Here is a 17,930-nt window from a genome sequence, read left to right as displayed (position 1 = left end):
AGCATATTGGCGGCATGTATTCAGCACACCGGGTTATCAGTCTAGCGAAGAAACGGTGCGGACTACAACGTCTCACATCAACAGGACTACTCGTCGGCCCCTTATGTAAGACGCACGCGTTGTGATATGCTTGTTCCGTCTCATAGCACATGCTACCCGAAGAAGCCTGGGGCTCTAGCCATGATTGTACGAGTAATTTTGCGCTCTCTCCACTACCCATAGTGATGTTGGTTCATCTGTATACAATATACCGTACAGGAAATTCATCCGCTATGCCTTCATTTTATCGCGTCTCCTATACTTCTTTCCAATTCGTACCACCGTTTCCAGGATCGAGATGTCAGGTAAACTGACGCGGCCGTCCCGCGAATGCACCCAAAGACTTCCCGAGTCACTCCAGTCCCGCCATGGGGTGTTTCGTTGTGGCCGCTTCAGGAACGGAGTTCCCAGTATTAGATTGATAATAAGTTGACTGCCACGTTCCGGCCCTGGCAAATAGACGCTTCGAAAACGATCGATCCTCGAATGATAGGCAACGGTTAGGCCAACTTGCCCTCAACCTTGGCTTCTACGCAATTGTTAGCCTCAGGGTAAAGCAATGAGAGAAGATTTTGGGATTTCGGTGCTTACTTACCTCTGACCTGCTCGAAGACCTTCAGCATCTTCCTGCGGGCGCCTAGCGCATTGACACCTCGCTTCTCGAGGGCCTCATCGTCGAGCTCCACCAGATCAGTCCACTTCATGTCCTTCAGATTATCCGTGTACTTGTGCAGCCTGAGCGACCTGAGCCAGGCTGGGATATCCTGAAGAAGAGTGGGGTCGGTCGGGTCCTCCGGGGGCTTAGAGCTACCACGACGACCACGGGGCGAACGCCCACGCTTCATGTCAGAGTCGGACAGATACAGGTCAGGTCCCAGTCCGAGTTGAGCCATGTTCAATTGGTTGTTCAAAAGTGCATTGTGTCCATCGTAAGCGCTCAGGAAACCATTGTTCTGTGGCGACGCGAAACTGCCCATACCCCCGAACCCAGCCTGCTGCATGGCAATGCCAGGAGAGCTTGGCCTCGATCGGTTTCCAAATCCGCCCATGGCTTGCTGGTTCTGCAGAGCAATCATCTGGTCGCGGTTGAGTACTTGGCCATGCTCATTGACCATGACCACGTTAGTCGCAGGTATGCCGGGGGAGAGGGGAGCGTCGTTGGACCTCGCACGGCGGTACTTGCGCACATCGTCGAGGGCGAAGCGGTTGTTGACGGTCGACAAGGCAGCAAGCTTCATGGCGGTCGCGTTCGCTACCATATCTGCCTGGTTGGGAGCACCTTGGTTGAAGTTCGGCACCATGGGAGTGTTGACCATGGATGCCCAGTTGCCGCTTGCTTGATAAGGGGAAAGCATAGGCATATCAGAGCCCGACTTGTCAGGGGCATTGATGGTCTGGCTCTGGATGTTCTGGTTTGATCCAAGCTGCGGTCTAGGTGACCGCAAGCCCGCCGAGGGTGGCGGCTGGACAAACTGACCCATGGGAGTCTGTCCCGATGAGGATTTGGGTCTTGACCCTTCGCCCCACTGACCGTTGGACTCCTCGGCGATGGTAGGAGCCAGGGAGCTTCTAGCATCGACGGCGGTACTGTTGCGGTTCGATGGGGGGTGATTGCCGGTCTGTTGGGTGAATTTGGCTTTCTCGGTAGCAATGGCGGCGGCGGCATCCGGGAACATGGCGTTGATGGTTGATGGGTCGAGACCCGAGAATCTCTTTGCAGCGGCTTGCGGCATCGAGTTTCTGGTGGAGTTTACGTTCAACTTGTTCATAGCATCGCTCAGGCGGTTCGTCATGGGGTCTAGTGGAGCAGGACATGTTAGAGACGGTGCTGCAGCTGTACAACGGGGAGCTCTTGTGAAAATGCCTACCTTTGTCGAAGTTGGCTGGCGACAGAACGCCCGACATCGGATGGTTCTTACCCATCTGTTGCAGGACCTGAATGAAGAACCGGATCTGAACCTGTGTGGTCTGCTGCAGCAGGGCGTAGAGAGCAGCAGTCCGCTCGGCCTCGGAGAGCACACGGAACCACTGCTCGATGGCGCTGAGCTCGTCCTTGAAGTCCTGGTCCAGCGTGGCCGCGGCCATCTCCTCCAAGGTGGTCTCGTACTGGTCAATGTCGGCAATCCACTGCTGGGTCATCTTGTCCTGAGGGTCCGAGTCGTTGCCCGCCTGGCCTTGGCCTTGCGACTGGCCGTAGAAGTCGGACGAGGGCCGGATGCGGCTCGCAGGCGTGTTGCCGGACAAGGCAGCCATGTCGGCCGAGGCTCGAAGGGACTGGCCGGATCCTATCGTCGTCCTGGCCTGCGGCGGGCGAAGCGACGAGGCGGCGCTGGCCTCGGGGGTGCTGTTCCGGTTCATGGCGACCTGGGGGAGCACGCACAGAGACCGACTTGAGGAGCTAGCACACACGGAATCACCTCGACACGCCTATAGCAAGCACCAAGAGACGGGTTGGGGCCTGGTGGCGATGACAAAGGATGTGTACTAGGGATGGTGAAAGAGCTGATGAAAGCAACTCTGGGTTGAGAGGTACAGTGGTTCAGTCAGAAGTTTCTGTGACGGTGTCGAATTCGAACAACCAAAGTCTCTGGTCAGGCAGCTCCTCGACGGACAGGGCACATGAAACGGCGCGAGACCCCTGCGAGCCGGAACGGGGGTAGATCGGTGGCCCGTGAGAAGAGACGAGCCAGACAAGCAAGAGGAGCAGGGATTTCCGAGCAATGCACACTGTTCCGGGACTTTGAAAACGCCTGGCTTTTTCCAGAAGGGCGCCTACTAGAGCCTGGTTCCCACAACGTGCCAACTTGCCGCGCCTCACGTAGCGAACTTGCAATGTACCCGACTTTACTCGGGTCGGCTCCTGGGCCTCTTTGCTGGGCGGTGGGAGCTGGAAACGCCGACAAGGAGGGCACGAAGAGCAAACACACACACACACACACACATACACACCCCAGAGCCCCTCGTATCGAATGGATGACTGCCCGCCCACGCCAGGCTCTGCCAGGAATCCTGTGCGGGTGAGCAATTCTTCAGCCCGTCCTGTCACCTGAGAGGCCTGCACCGAAGTGGGCTGAGCGATGGTGGGGGATTATTGGAGGGATCTTGGAGGGGGCCATCGAACCAGTCGGGACCCGGAAGAGCCTCCTACTGAGTTTCTTGGCCAGCTAGAACAGGCCCGGGCTAACGTTATTTGGCCGTTTTTCAAGGCTCTAGAGTTTCCTGTCCTACTCCTGCCCTGCAGTAGCCTGCCGTCCTTTGGAGATGCGGGAGTCATCAGAACCCGGCCTTCCAAGGCCAACGAGCAAACTCGAGTAAAGGGAGTCGTATGCGATGGCGATCTCTAACTGTTGGTCGGTGGCGGCGATCAACAGATGCCGGGCAGCACAGCTTGTCGCGCACGCTGAACCCCGGAGCCGCGCTCTCGTGGGGAATTTCGGACAGCGCAAATGAAGCCTGTATACGGAAGGACGGCCAGGGAGTTTCGACCCAGGGGCTGGATGCATCAGGGGGGCCGCAATATGGAGACTCTACTACGAAGTCGGCCAATCTAGTCCAGGCTTGACCACTTGGCTGATGCTACGTATTGGATAGATTGCCATGTTAGTACCTCTATGAAAGCCACTGAAGATTCTGCCGGTTGCAGTAATTGGATTTCTTTACGGGCCGCTCGTTGGGTTGACTGGTGGCTAACCTGAATCAAGGTCACGTTCCGCGTGTCATACTGTCCGCATCTCCAAGACAATGCTGACTTTGGGCCATTACCTCCCCGTTGAATTGTGCAGCCATTAGTCAAGAACGCGTGCTTTGAGAGGTACCCCAGAACCGCTAGGGGAGGAATGCTGTCGGTTCACAGGAGAGCAGTTATCTGGGTCAGCAGTTTTCTCGTGTCCGAAACAGCGTACGTGAGATCCGCCCTAGGCCATTCACCTGGAAGGATGACCCTCAAGGATTACGAATCCGTAACTCGAGTGCATGCATACTGCCGGATAAGGGGCCGTTTGTACAACAGGGCCGATTTGAGGAAAAGCAACAGATCAAAATCGGATCGACGAGCACAGCAGGGGGGTTGGAGTTTGTAATGTGAATTGCCTCGACCTATGCCTACGGGACCAGCCGAGCATCCTCTCGTGCTCAGGGTTCTAGGGTCATGGAGAGGCGGTTCAGGAATAGAAGGCTTGAAATGTGGAATGAGACAATTGAGGCGGAGTCTCGGGTAAGATAATTACTTGTTCCATCTGAGGTTTGATGGGCAGATTGGACCTCGTTTCTTTGGCTATTGTCGAGATCCTGTCAAACCCAATGGCGCTTATTGTTGAATAAACGCCCGATCAAACCGAGGGTTTTGGCACCCTGTACGCACATGTTGGATCTCAAGTTTCTTATTCTTGTTAAAGCTGTCAAGAAGTCATACCGGAGTTGTTTGGGCCATCGTGGGTAGCATAGCTTGCGCAGCCAGGCACTGTCATCAAGCTCAATCAACAAGGCTCATCCCTATCTCGCTTCATGACACTGGGATGGTCTGGGAAATTTGTAGTGACGGAACCAGCACTTCGAATCCTATTTTTGTGTTTGATAGCGGGCGAGAGCACATGAATTTATATCTAGCTAGAATATCCTTACCTGAAGCATGCTCGTACAGGAAAAGGAAATAACGTCCAACTAATCACTCCGTGCAATTGTAGCACCGAACCGATGTGACAGCAATGCTGTTAATACGACCAAGTGGCTACTTTCGAAGGCAGTCTTCGTATTGTACAGTCGATACCGCAATTCGAGGCTCCTCTTCTCCGGGCTGCATGGAGGAAGTGACATTGTAGCCATGGAACCGTCTCATATATGAACCCCTCACACACTGCAGGAATCTCCACGTGACACCGTCCATATGACACGATCACTTTTTATCAGTATGTAGTCCAAGTCTTCATGCACCTTTGCCTATGAATGAATACAGCACTGATGTTTGGTAATAGACGGACGGGGTCAATCTCGGCACGAGAAGAAATCCTTCAGCAGGAGAGCACGGGAGAAGCTCAGAGCTGTACACACTAATGCCGTTTTCCACGAGTGGAATGGCCGCCTGCATGTTGCAGCAGGCGGTAAAATGGGGGGAAGCAATATCACCTCTTGGTCACTGGGGATCCTCGATGCAAGAAGGGTCGGGTTGGTTGTCATCGTGGCTCGTTGGCCGATGGATTCATCTTCTCCAGTGAAGATAGTCCGTATGAAAAAGCCGAATGCAAGTCATAATTCCCCCAGGATCATGTCCGAAAAGCCCTGAACTCGCCATCGATGCACGCCGTACCTCATAGCCCTGCCCCGGAAATCGAAACACAATTATGCGGTCTCACGCTTGCCCTCGGCCTTCTCCTTCTGTAGGGAACGTCAGCATGTCTGGAGATTGATCGGGGAGTCGGGCGCGCTGGGGATGCGGGCGGGAGTCGTACCAGAGCCTTCATGGTGCCGTGCAGAGCGTGTCTGTGGTTTCTTCGGAACTTGGGGTCGGTTCCCTTCAGCGACGGGTAACGCATGGTCTTGGGCTTCTTGATACTGCAGTGCCCGAGTCAGCAAACGGATCCCCTCCAAAACAGCGAGGCTGCGACCGAAATGTCGTGGGAAGTCACGGCGTTCGTCGAGTCGCGGGTCATCGGTTCGATTGCACGTACCCATTGCGGTGAGCCTTCTTCGACTGGTTGTGCTGGGACGAGTTCTTTGACTCTGTGGGAGAAAATTAGTACATCGCTCTCGTTCCGTCGCGTCGCATTTGGTTGTCACATACTGGCCATCTCGACAGATTTCCGTTGGGTTGTCTTTGGTGAAGAAGCTTGGAGGTCGACCGGATTTGATTAGATGGATTTTTTGCTAGAGGCCTGGTTCACAGCGATGCGATATTCATTTGGTGGGAAGTGGATTGACCCTAAGCAGCAGCCCGAGAGCCACCAGCCAATCACAGAGGCGTGCTGGCCAGATCGCCCGCTCCAATATCCTGGCAGCTGGCACGAGCTGGCCGAGATGACTCCACAGCCCAGACATGGATGGATTGGCTGGAGGGTCCACTCCAACACAAATGCTTCTAACTCACTGGATGGTTCACAGTACATCTGCGTTGTCTCTCACATCACAATCAACTCTGTACTGCGCGTGCTGTATCTTGATTCGTAGCCATGATTGGTATTGTTCTGAGATATCGGGGGCCTCTATACTTCATCAATAAGTCGCAACTCCATATATACAATCCGCACCATTCGGCATCTCCTCCCACTCTACAATCATGAATCCTCCCCCAGCCGGTAATGCCTTGATCCCAACGTCTATTTCGCTATTATAGGCACAGCAACCTTGGCCTTGGACGCCAATTCCGCAGCCTTTGCCAGCTGTTTCGCCCGAAGCTGGCGCACGTAACGGAACAGCAAGATGAACATTAACTCCATACTACAGGCGACAATTGTTAGTCACGATGTATAGTTCGTCCACAGGGATCGACTTCACTTACCGTTCTTTTGTCATCATCAGGATTCCTTGTACCAACAGTCCCTTCAGGATCTGTGGCCCTATACCCTTGAAGAGCCCGGCGGTGCCCTCGTGCTTGATGATGAATTGCATCACCTCGATAAAGCCCTTGAACGGCTTTCCCTCCCTTATCGGAGGAGGCCTGGATTGCAGTCCGACCTTGGCAACAATCAAGGGCTGCGTAGCAATGGTTGCCAGAGACTTGGACATGGCACCGAGTACTTGTCTGCCGCATTAGTCTTGTGCCTTGCCTCTCTACATGCAACAGGGCTATACTCACAGAAAGCCTCTCCTGGTGTCAGGCGTGTTTTCCCCGGGAACATGCCCGACTTTAATCTTTCGTATGCACCGTATGTGATTGAAGGGTTGACCACGAGCACCAAGCTTGCCTTCAAGCCTCGCCAAAGCCCCGTAATTCCATCCTCGCTGTTAATGATGTCGCGACCCGTCTCGAAAAAGCCTTTTCTTTCGTGCTTCTTGGACGTCTGCTGTCGGGTCGTGATCACGGCAACGGGAATCGTGCACAGTTGTGCGAGAGCACCGGCAACGGCCCCGAGAGAAAGCTCAACCACAGTCGATGGCGCCGCAGGGACTTTTTGCGACTTGAGATAGAGCGTCCGCACCGTTGAGTACCAGTAGAAGTATGCAAAGTTCGTCGATGCTACACCGAGGAGCGAACCACTCATACCGGCATACAATCCTTGTAGTCCATCTTCGGCAACGATCTTGGTTATCGCATCCCACGTCGACGCGTAGTGCGGGTCGTCGCCCTCGACGTGGCCACCTTGCCGCTTAATCTGAACTTGTAGACGGGTCTTGACTCTGGAGGGAAGGGTCGAGTTAGTATAGGGTCGCCGAAAGCCATGGGCTCGCTTGCTTTCGAGGAAAGAAGTCTCACATGTCCAAAGGATAGACCAGGGCATTGGCCAGGACTGCACCAGTAGAGCCAGCAACAGCCAAACCCCAGGGCGGGAGCGGGGCTGCTTTCGATTGTACGGCCATTTCGTGCGGTTTGATAGTCACTCCCTTGGCCGTAACTTCGGCGACCAGATGTTGGATGCGGTTGAGAAGAGGTCTGTATACCACCGTCCAAAGAGCCTTAAGGCGCCGCCAATCAGGTGGACAGCCGTAGGGCGACCTCGGTATGAGATCACTGGCACGGGGCGCAAGCGGGCGAGCGGGCTAAGCACGAGTCAAACACTATCGCGACATATATGCGCGCCGGCTACAACAGAACAGAAGGCTCAGGCAAGCGGGCGGTCAACAGACAGGAAATTGCGTACAATCCTTCCACAGGCTGCACGGGTTCCAGGCTCACAGGACAGGTTCCGTGCGTGGAGGAACCGAGTTTAAAGAGAAAGCTTGGAAGGCGGTCCGAAGGCGGTCCCAAGACCCGTGCTGTCCGTCACGTCAGAAGTACCTCGGTCATTTTCCTTTATCTTATCGCGCTCTTCAGTAGCTCCAACCGCTCGGCAAGCCCCCTGCCTGGGGAACCGAACTGCCGGTGGCAGCCGCTAACTTTCTACCTGTGCCTACTAACTTGCTTTACCTACAGTACAGCCACTTGAAGCCTCTCTAAGCTCTAGGGTACTAGGTTGGTTGAGTTACATACTCTCTGGCTGTATGTAATACGGTGCTATCACGTAACCGACCAGTCCAGTGACTTGTCTATAACTCATCCCTTGAATGAGCTGCGATGTTCCTGCTTTGCAGATCATGCATCCTGTTATTTGGCATCGTGCCATGTCGGGAGTAGAAGCTGACTGTATCATTATTGCCGGTCCTTTTATAACCCCGACCAGACCAAGGCCCGTACACAGTGGTATCACTGCTTGTATCTCTACCTTTCATACCAGCCTTGTGCTTGAGCAGTGATATCTTGTCGAGGCACTGGCAGAAGTCGGAATATCCCACCGGTGGACATGAGCCATCGTGTCCTATTCGATTTGTTCTCCGTGCCTCACTCTAACCCCACAGAGTAGAAGTAACAGTAGGTCTCTCAGGTAGACGCTTTCACCCGTGGACCACAGCATGACGCAATCAGCGGTCGCAAGAGCTGGAGCCAAAAGCAACGCCTTTCTGCGCTTGAGTGCCGTTTATGTACACGGCATCAGAACAACCCCGAAGCCACGATGCGACTGCAGATATTCCATGGAGCTGTGAGCTGTTGTTGCATTGATCAGGCAGTCGAAACTTATTGAAACAATTCTGGAGCTAATCGGGAAAATGTCGGGGTCTCGCCGTTGGACCAGGTCCCAGCATCTATCCTCACGTCCTTCGTCCCTGTGCACCAGCGCAGTCGAGATGTTGGTGCAGTTGTCGTGCTGCAGGGCATCGTGAGACTGGCTCCAAGACGCTCCAACCTATGCCAAGCATCTCGCACCCATTTGTCCGCTCAGATGGCAATAGTCTAAGACTCAGCCACTCAGTCCCACTGCCCCTCACTCTTGATAGGCCCAACCTGCGTGTTGAGCTGATTACCAACAGTTGTTGCTGCTGAAGAACAAAGATAAAAAGTTGATCAAGAGGCTCGCACTCTGAATCATGTGCAGCATACTGTGAGAACTCATCTTTCTTATAGCTGATTGAAATGACAAGCTTTTGGGGCAACACATTATTGGGCTAAAGGAGCCAAGCCGGGGTTCGTGTCCCGTTAGTGGGCTGCAGATAACGCAACAACAGCAGAAGCGCCTCTCCCAGATATCTCATGATATAGGCTGCCACAATGGAGGCGAAAGCACGAGTCCGTCTCCGTTTGTTTTTTTTGCCTTACGTCCTGATAGCGAAGCTTACATTGTACAACAGGAACAGGAAGCCCTGCTGTCAAGGTCAACTGGCCAAGAAGCCCTGGATCAGGCCATAGCCGCGGCCGAGCTGTACATGAAGGCAGCGGCGGCAGCAAAAAGCCCTTCTGAGAAGACTCGGCTGAAGCAGAAAATCAACGACCTCATCTCGCAAGCCGAGCGGCTGAAGAAATCCATCAAGGCAGGGGACAGCGTTAGTAAGGTCGAGCAACGTCTGAAGCTTCCGCGTCGGGTACGGCAACTTCCCACAAGCGAGAAAAATATCCTTCTCCGTGGCTCCAAACTGCATGGCAATATCTTCCCACCATGGGAATCGGATCCGGACCCGGAGGACTTCACGGGAGCAGTGTTCGTGGACACGGCAGAATTCCCTCTGTCGGAAAGACAAGAACAAGTCTTTGCAGGCTGGAAGAGACCAACGGAACTGGATGTTTACAGCAATGCTGATACGAAAGATGAATGGGTCATGCAGAGCCTCATGAAGGCAGACGACGACTATGATCTTGTGCAGGACATAACGACAGACTGCTCCGTTGTCGCGAGTCTCTGCGCCAGCATCAAACACCTACAGCCAGGGCCCCTATCGATACTCTCGGCGCTCATGTTTCCGATAGACTCGGATCATGGACAGCCAAAAGTCTCAGCGAGTGGGAAGTATGTCTTTCGGATGTACTTCAACGGTTGCTTCAGGAAGGTCATCATCGACGACAGACTGCCGTCCTCATCAAATACCCGCACCTTGTACGTGGTAGATCGGCAGAATCCCCGGCTGATTTGGCCGGCGCTGATGGAGAAGGCATACCTCAAGGTCCGGGGCGGCTACGACTTTCCTGGAAGCAATTCAGGGACCGACCTTTGGGTTCTCACCGGTTGGATACCGCAGCAATTGTTTCTACAGAGTGATGATATTGACTTTAATCAAACATGGTCGAGGGTCAAGAAGGGCTACGACTACGGCGATGTAGTCGTTACGCTCGGAACCGGACGTTTGTCAGAGGTTGAAGAGGAGACCTTGGGATTAGCTGGAGAGCATGACTACGCCGTGCTTGACATCTCCGAGACCTCAGGCACCAGGAGGATGCTGGTCAAGAATCCATGGTGTGACGGTCTCGTGTGGAAAGGGGCAGGCGCAGCGAGTGCAAATGCGGCCACGGACGAGCATCCAACTAAACTCAAGCCTGGTTCCTTCTGGATCGACTTCGACGACGTGGCACAGCACTTCGAGTCCCTCTATCTCAATTGGAACCCGGCGCTCTTCACGGAACGTCAAGATCACCACTTCGTCTGGCAGCTCCCGTCTCCGACCATGTCCGAGTCGTTCGCCCACAACCCGCAATACTCCATGACGGCCAGCGGCAGTGGCAGCGTCTGGATCCTCCTCAGCCGGCACTTCCAAGACGATGAGCTGGCGATCGCCAAATCCCGCTCCTCTACGACCCTGGCAGACGTCTCGAACCGCCTCGGCTTCATGTCGCTCTACATTTTCGACAACAAGGGCCACCGCGTCCAGCTGGGCGACAAGTCGCTCTACCGCGGGCCCTTCGTTGACTCGCCCCAGACCCTGGCGCCCTTCGAGGCCAAGAAGGGCGTGCGGTACACCATCGCGGTCGCCCAGCACGGCATGCCGCTGCCCAAGTACTCCTTCACGCTGTCCTTCTTCTCGCGCAGCGCCCTCGACATCATCCAAGCCCCAGACCCCATGGCGCAGTACACCGAGGTGCACGGGGCGTGGACGCGGCGGACCGCGGGCGGCAACGCCGCTTCACCCTCGTACCTGCTGAACCCGCAGTTCGCCATCACGGTGCCGTCGCCGGGCCCGCTGTCGGTGCTGCTCTCGACCTCGAACCCGGACCTGCCCGTCCACGCGGATCTGGTGTGGGCAGGCGGCGCCCGCGTCACCGCCCTGACGGTCCGCGACCTCGTCGCCGGCTCCGGCGACTACCGCCGCGGCTGCGCCCTGCTGCAGGTCCCCAGCGTCGACGCCGGCACCTACACCGTCGTCTGCAGCACCTTCGAGCCCGGCCACCTGGCCGACTTCACCCTGCGCGTCGGCAGCAACGCACCGGCCGGCCCCGGCGCGGGCGCCGTGGTGGTGAGCCCCGTGCTCGGCGACGCCGCGGGCCGGCTGCGCACCGCGCTCGCGCCCCTCGTGTTGGATGCCGCTGGTGGTGGTGCCGGCGCGAAGCACCGGGCCCAGGTCACCGTCGCACGGCTGACGCGCGCCACCGTCGTCATCACGCCGCCGGACCTGGGCTTCGCGCGTTCGACAACCACCAACACGACGCTGCGCCTGCGGCTGCAGACGGGGCGCGGCCCCAACAAGCAGGTCGTGGCATCGACGGGGGGCGGCGAGTTCAAGGAGCTCGGCGCCGCGGGGCTGCGCACGCCCGAGTTCGACCTCGACCCGGCGGTCACGCGGCGCGGGCTCTGGGTCGTGGTCGAGACAATCGGTAGTGGTGGTGGAGGTGGAGGCGGCGGCGGCGGCGGCGGTGGTGGCGGTGGGTTCAAGGTCGAGGTGCTCAGTGAGGGGCCCGTTGGGATTGGGCCCTGGGAAGTTGTTGACGACTGATATCAAGGCGTGAAGATATCTGCAAATAGTCTTGTGTCAAGCGACAGCTACAGAGAATAGGAGGGAGACCTGTCAAGGATAGAGATGTGGAGGCAATGGGGCGGATATATGCCTTCCATAGACTCACGTAAGAGTTGATCTACTTTTATTCCAGCGAATCCCGTGGCTCGGAACTATCTCAGCAAAAAATTGCACATCACATCACTACCCCTTATATGACGGCAAGATATCAAACAATAATGACGGGAAAGCCCTGTTCAGGTATCACCACGTGCCATACATGAACATGCGAGTATATAGTCAGATGTATACCTGTTATGGACAGACCTAAATGTTTCAACAACGCCATCGACCCATGCTATTCCCATGAAATTCCGATCTCAACTACAACCCCAAAGCCCAGTAAACCAAAAGTTGTGACATGCCGAACCTAGTCAAGAAAACGCCAGACGGACAAGATACCAGGAGAATCAAATCGGCTTGCACCAAGAAGATCTAGTTGTGCTCAATGGGCTCCTCGGGCAGCAGCTCCTCAACCTCGGAATCATCGACCCGAAGGGACTTGAGCGGGGGCTGCACAATTCCGTTGAACAGGAAGGTAAAGTACACGAGAAGGGCGAATCCGAGCACCTGGAGCCATTTGAACGTCTCCCAGCCAAGCCCGAGCGACACGATCCAGATGAAGAGGGTCCGGCAGGTATCAATGGTGGAGCGCGAGGTTGCACTCACGCTTCGGGTAACCGACAGACCGAAGAAATTGAAGCCGCTATTAAAGCACTGTTAGCATGATCTGGGGCTGAAGACGTAACCGGGTTAGATGACAAAACATACCCAATGCTGATCATAATCAAGAAACTGGACACCAGTACTGCCTTGTACTCGGTCATCTGGCGGAAGCCCTCAACGAGGTCAAACATGCCGTAACGGCCCGCATCGGTCCTCCCGATGGCGAAATGCAAGACAAGCATGCCGATGAGCGTAACAGCAAGTCCAAATAGTCCCTCCCAGCCGACAACGGTAATGGGCTCGATGGTCGAGCGCTCCAGAATCCACTCCTCGAGCACGAACTGCGTCGCCGTGAAGATCTGTGCTCCAGCAATGAGAAGAACACCAATGACGGCCCGCAGGGCGTCCGGCATCCCGGGGTCTTCGGCCGTAGGCTCGCCTGTCAGGTGCGACTCGGCCTTGGCCTTGTGGTCTGGGCTGATGGCGCCGGCGAGACCGACGATGGCAACGCCTGTCACGACACCTACGAGCGACACCCACTGGAAGGCGTGAAGCTTACGGCGCAAGAAGGTGACGCTGAAGAGGCCGACAAACAGGACGAGGGCTCCACGCGTCATCTGGTAAATACTGGCGGCCACCATCAAAAGGCCGGCATTCATGAGCGTGGTGCCGCAGATGTCGCAGATGGCGGGCAGGGCCAGCAGCGTGATCCTGAAACCAGCAAGGGCATCCGAGCCACGACCCGGCTTTGGTGTTCGGTGGGCTTGCTGATTCGGGGCTGCGGCGTCGTCGTGGTCGGTCGTGTTGAGGGGGCGGTATCCGTTCTCGCCGGGGGACGGCTTGCTGACGTACTTGCGGTAGAGCGCCATCAGGCCGACGACGAGCCAGCATCCGGACTCACCGACAAACATCTGGGCCGTCTGCAGAACCGGCTGCTCGAAGTGCTTCGGATGCTTGGTGTCGCAATCGCGGACGCATTGCATGTCCTGGAGACAATGTCAGCCTGCATGGTTACGGGACTGGGGGCGTTCCGGGCAGGGCAACACACCTGGTACTTGGTGAGCAATGTGTTGCAGACTCCGGTCAACAACATCATCGCCACCAGAAACGGGATCATTGCCTTGATCGCCATGGTGATGGCTCAGGGAGCTCGAGATGAGCTCCGGGGACTTGTGGGCTGCCTGTCGACGGACAGTGGAGATGAGCGGATCGCGAGGAGACACGGATGATGAAAGGGTAGAGAGAGAGGTGAAGCGGTCGGCAGCGTGTCCCCCAGTGCTCGGCTTGCAAGCTGTGGAGTTGGAGATGGAACTGCGGAAGATGGAATGACGAGCTCCCGAGGTCGTCTGAGCTGCGGTATCGTGACTCGAGGTGACTTGTTCACAGGGCCAGTTCCCCACTGGGCCGCTGGGGGCAAGGCGTATCAGCCGACCAAAACGTAATGGTCCTGATAGGCCCCAGTCGATAAGGCGCTGATAGCGGCAGCTGGAAGCCCCCCTCCAGGGCTGTGGATCGCCGCGCTTTAGTGAGTCTGGGGTAGCGTCAGTCTGGCAGTCCCCGAATTCTGCAGCACCTTACACCGGAGGCTTCGAACCATTTCTCACTTGTCTCGGAGTGCTGCAAGCCTCAGGGTACGTGATTGCAGTGACGCAAACAGCACGGCATGTGGGTGCGACATATTAAAGTTACGACTCTATAATCCGCGTTTCTACGAATCTCTTCTGTCGCAACATGAAGGTGAGGAATAATGTCGGCACTCAACGCGCGCCTGTGTGTGGGTCTACAGACATTAAGTTACATGAAACGGCAGCATCTGATAGTTCTAAGGCCGTTGGCTCCAATCCATATCGGTGTTCTTTTCCACTGAGGTAGAATACATGATAACAAAGTCATAGAAGGGTACGCCGGCTTATTCAAGAGATGGAAGTAATCTTTAAACTCGTTTGGTTGACGCAGGCCTTGCCCATTGGCAAATTACTCCGTCAGAGTACGGTGGAAATATCGCTTGCTCACGTTCACGGGCGAAATGATTGCTCAATGTGTATGTATGAAATGAAAGTAAATGACCCTCAGTCCAAGATGACTGGATTGAGCAGGTCGTGGTATCAATCATGTATTAAAGACGGACCGTGGGTCCTCATACCAATTCCAATAATAAACCAATTCGCCTGCTGTTTCGGATGCCGTATGTATTCCTCATAGATCTAGTTTGCCTTCTCCTCATCCGAGGCAATCTTCTTGGCCTTTTTCTTATTCTTCTTCTCTTCGGGATCCTTGTCCCTGATGTTGTTCCAGTGCGGTATGCCCAACTCCTTGTCCTTGGCCAAACGCTCAAGATCCCTCTTGGTCAGCGGCACACCTTCAATGCTCTTGACGAACTTGCTGCCCATGCCCATCATAATGCCGGCAATGGCGGCAGCAATGCAGGCCAGACAGACGAACAGGCCGGTCGACCAACTTGGCCGGTCGTATCGATTCAGTGCCCACATGAAGGACGAAAGAACGACCTGAAGCAGAGTGTTGGAGAAGTTGAACCAGATGACAAAGTCCAGCTTCCACATCTTGGTCGCGGGTGCCCTGATCCCCGTTGGCGGCGCTTCAGGGATCGTCTCCAGGGGATATGGGACGCTTTCCTCGGGATAGTGTATGTCGGTCTCCTCAATGTTCTTGGGTCCCAGGTGGACGGGCAGAGCCTCCGATCCTGGCAACCTGAACCATCCGCGGTGAACACCAGCCACCTCACGCAAAGCCTTGACGTCTTTGCCGAAGCGGTACTTTAGGAGGAGGTAGAGGTCGCGAAAGCGCCATGGCGCAAGGCCGAAACCCGTCACGCAGAAGAGTCCGTTCAGGATCTGTGAGTCGGTCTCGATCCATACCCGCCTCGGTGAGTCGATGTCGTTGCAGTCGCCGTTCGGGGCACACATGGCCGGCGCGGCGTTGCATAGCAGAAGAAAGAGCATGCCACCCCAGGCGACGACATTCAGCGAGTATATCGTGAGGAAGAAGCCGAAGCCCGTGTTGTAGAAGGCCCAAAAGTCGACCAGGCCCTGCTCAATGGTCTCCTTCCACGAGTACTTGGGCGGGAAATGGTAGCCGTTCGCGTACTCTTGTCCCCTTTCGATGGGTCCGGCGACTCCTCCCGCAACCGTCGCGCCTATGCTCTCCTGTGCGCGGTGCTTGTTCGGGTCCGCTTCGTGACCGTGGAGGCCATTCTCGTTCTTCTCGTGCGAGGCTCCTGTCGATGTAGATGTACCCCCTAAAATCGGGCTAGAAGAGAGGGGCATCGTAGCGCATGCAGAGGGTATCAATGTTGTGTAAAACAGCAACAACGTTGGGCCTGGGGCAGAGAAGAGAAGAGAATAAGCGCCGCCAGGAGGGTTGGGCAAGTCAGAAAGTCAACAAGAACAGAGAGCAATGATGATGATGATTTCCCAGACTGCGGCTGGCTGCCAGGGCACCGCACCTTGGCTTTAATGAACCACGTCAAACTTCACCCTGGGCAAGCTTGGCGGTGGCACCTGCAGTGGCACGTACCTAGGTATTCACTGGCGCAAGTCCGCTAATCTAGCACCGTCCAGTGCCCGGGCTATGCTACGGGATCCCCGTCTGCACCCCAGCACCCCCTTGATCCCCTCGCAGCTGTGGACGTTCATTGTCTTTAGTGGTGGTATTATTAGTGGTCGGACGCTTCTAGACCTCGCCAGGCCCAATATTCATCGCGGGAATCAATTCTCCACCCAGATATTCGATCGCCGTGAACAGCAACCTCAAGAAGCCGACCCAACAGAGGGCTCTTGACGGACGCGCATTTGGACGCAGGATGACGCTTACGTGCTTGGGGGAAATGGCTGCCGTCGGGTTGTCCTGCAACCTTCTTTCCAATTGGAAGACACCATCTACGTCAGACCAGTAAACCCACGTGCGGGAGCCGTCGACTCCAAAAGCAGGTTCTCGCTAACAACCCCAACCTTGCATCGCACGCATCGATGACATGCCGTGTTCCGGCCGCTCTGGGAGTTTCGAATCGGCGTGGCAGATCTCCATCAAGCATTTGTCCTGACAGCCTGACCAGCCAGGCAAGCTTCTTGCCGTGTATGCAGTGACGTTCTGATGATCGCCGACAAGGAATTCCGGCCTACTCACCCGTGCAGCGACTCCCATAGCCGTAAAGCTGTCTTCCTGAGCAAGCCGTTTCTCTCCTCATAAGCAGCACTGCCTTCGCTCAGCCAATGGCCGCGCACTCAGTACGCGAATAGTACTTCTAGTCACTCTAGTCAGCAAGCGGGATCCACGACTCGTTCCCGCGCTCGGCTCGGGTATGCAGATTTAGGACGCGAGTTTTGCGAGGTCCACGGCGGCATCTCTATTTTGATGGAGAAGTTACAAGTCCGCTAGATCGAATGCTTTAGACTCAGCCCGGTACGCAGTCAAGTGTGACTTGCATAGATATACCATGTACAACTAGCGATACCTGCGGCTGATGGATCATTTTGGCGACGAGCAATACCGATAATGAGATTAGCAGTCCCCTTCGCCCTGATTTAGCTGGTGATACAGCACGTTGAGGCTGGAGAACATTCCCTGCAGCGTAGTCCCTGCAGTTAAAGCCTCCACAAAAAAAATTCCCCCAAGAAATAGCTTAGTAAATGGGCAGATCCAAGATTTTGAGCCGCACGGCCACCGCCTACTTGCACAAGGCTGCTCTATCAAAACATCCTCTTCATAAACAAAAAGCTCTCGTGGATTTTTGACAAGCCTTACAACCGAGACTGCCACTCTTTATTCTACTTCTTCAACAACCACTATATCATATTGGCTGCTGCTTGATCTCACGCACAAAATGGCACACCAAGACTACATCAGCGACCTCGTGGCGGTGGTCTTTGAGAACCTTGAGAACCAGCATGACTGGACTTCTCTGGAAACGCACACGCATTCATCAAGCGGCAAGATCTCTCACCCGCGACCCTTGATTTCGGGGTTCCCTCCCCGGCGCATCTACATTCACCCAGATGACCAGATCGAGATGATCAGAAACAACACCATGGGCGCTGCCGAGCAAAAGTCCGAGCTGGAGTGGGTGCTGCCCACGAATCTAAACGAGAACGTCACGCTCGATTTCTTATCCCAGGTTTTCGATTCAATGGAGCGGCCCGAGAGCCTGCCCGAAGGTCGTGCCAAACGGCTTGTGCTTGCTGTGGTACATGACGATTCTACGGTCGTATACTACTTTGTACATGATGGGATCGTCAAGCCCCGGCAGAATTGATCGCAGTTTTTTCCTT

At 55.4% G+C, this 17,930-nt stretch overlaps 5 protein-coding genes across 5 annotated transcripts; 2 read left to right on the top strand and 3 right to left on the bottom strand.

Annotated features, from left to right (window-relative positions):
- Positions 1-539: 539 nt before the first annotated feature.
- On the bottom strand, positions 540-2,397 carry JN550_012142 (uncharacterized protein; the record flags this gene model as incomplete). The annotated part of the gene is made up of 3 exons (XM_049310586.1): positions 540-568; positions 635-1,837; positions 1,908-2,397. The coding sequence occupies 3 exons, from the start codon at positions 2,395-2,397 to the stop codon at positions 540-542; spliced, it is 1,722 nt and encodes a 573-aa protein (XP_049165863.1).
- A 3,950-nt stretch (positions 2,398-6,347) lies between these two features.
- Positions 6,348-7,548, bottom strand: JN550_012141 (uncharacterized protein; the record flags this gene model as incomplete). Its single annotated transcript, XM_049310585.1, has 4 exons — positions 6,348-6,468; positions 6,530-6,767; positions 6,827-7,368; positions 7,445-7,548. 4 exons carry the CDS (start codon positions 7,546-7,548, stop codon positions 6,348-6,350), a joined length of 1,005 nt encoding a protein of 334 aa, XP_049165862.1.
- Positions 7,549-9,271: 1,723 nt separating this feature from the next.
- On the top strand, positions 9,272-11,919 carry JN550_012140 (uncharacterized protein; the record flags this gene model as incomplete). Its single annotated transcript, XM_049310584.1, has 2 exons — positions 9,272-9,289; positions 9,352-11,919. The coding sequence occupies 2 exons, from the start codon at positions 9,272-9,274 to the stop codon at positions 11,917-11,919; spliced, it is 2,586 nt and encodes an 861-aa protein (XP_049165861.1).
- A 2,930-nt stretch (positions 11,920-14,849) lies between these two features.
- On the bottom strand, positions 14,850-15,929 carry JN550_012139 (uncharacterized protein; the record flags this gene model as incomplete). The annotated part of the gene is made up of 1 exon (XM_049310583.1): positions 14,850-15,929. One exon carries the CDS (start codon positions 15,927-15,929, stop codon positions 14,850-14,852), a length of 1,080 nt encoding a protein of 359 aa, XP_049165860.1.
- A 1,556-nt stretch (positions 15,930-17,485) lies between these two features.
- On the top strand, positions 17,486-17,914 carry JN550_012138 (uncharacterized protein; the record flags this gene model as incomplete). Its single annotated transcript, XM_049310582.1, has 1 exon — positions 17,486-17,914. One exon carries the CDS (start codon positions 17,486-17,488, stop codon positions 17,912-17,914), a length of 429 nt encoding a protein of 142 aa, XP_049165859.1.
- Between the last annotated feature and the right edge of the window lie 16 nt (positions 17,915-17,930).

The sequence above is a fragment of the Neoarthrinium moseri genome (genome assembly GCF_022829205.1).
Source record: "Neoarthrinium moseri strain CBS 164.80 chromosome Unknown scaffold80_Wmoseri_CBS_16480, whole genome shotgun sequence".
In the NCBI taxonomy this organism is placed as follows: Eukaryota; Fungi; Ascomycota; class Sordariomycetes; order Amphisphaeriales; family Apiosporaceae; genus Neoarthrinium; species Neoarthrinium moseri.
The sequence above is the reverse complement of the archived record's forward strand: the minus strand, read 5'-3'. Positions and strand labels throughout refer to the sequence as shown.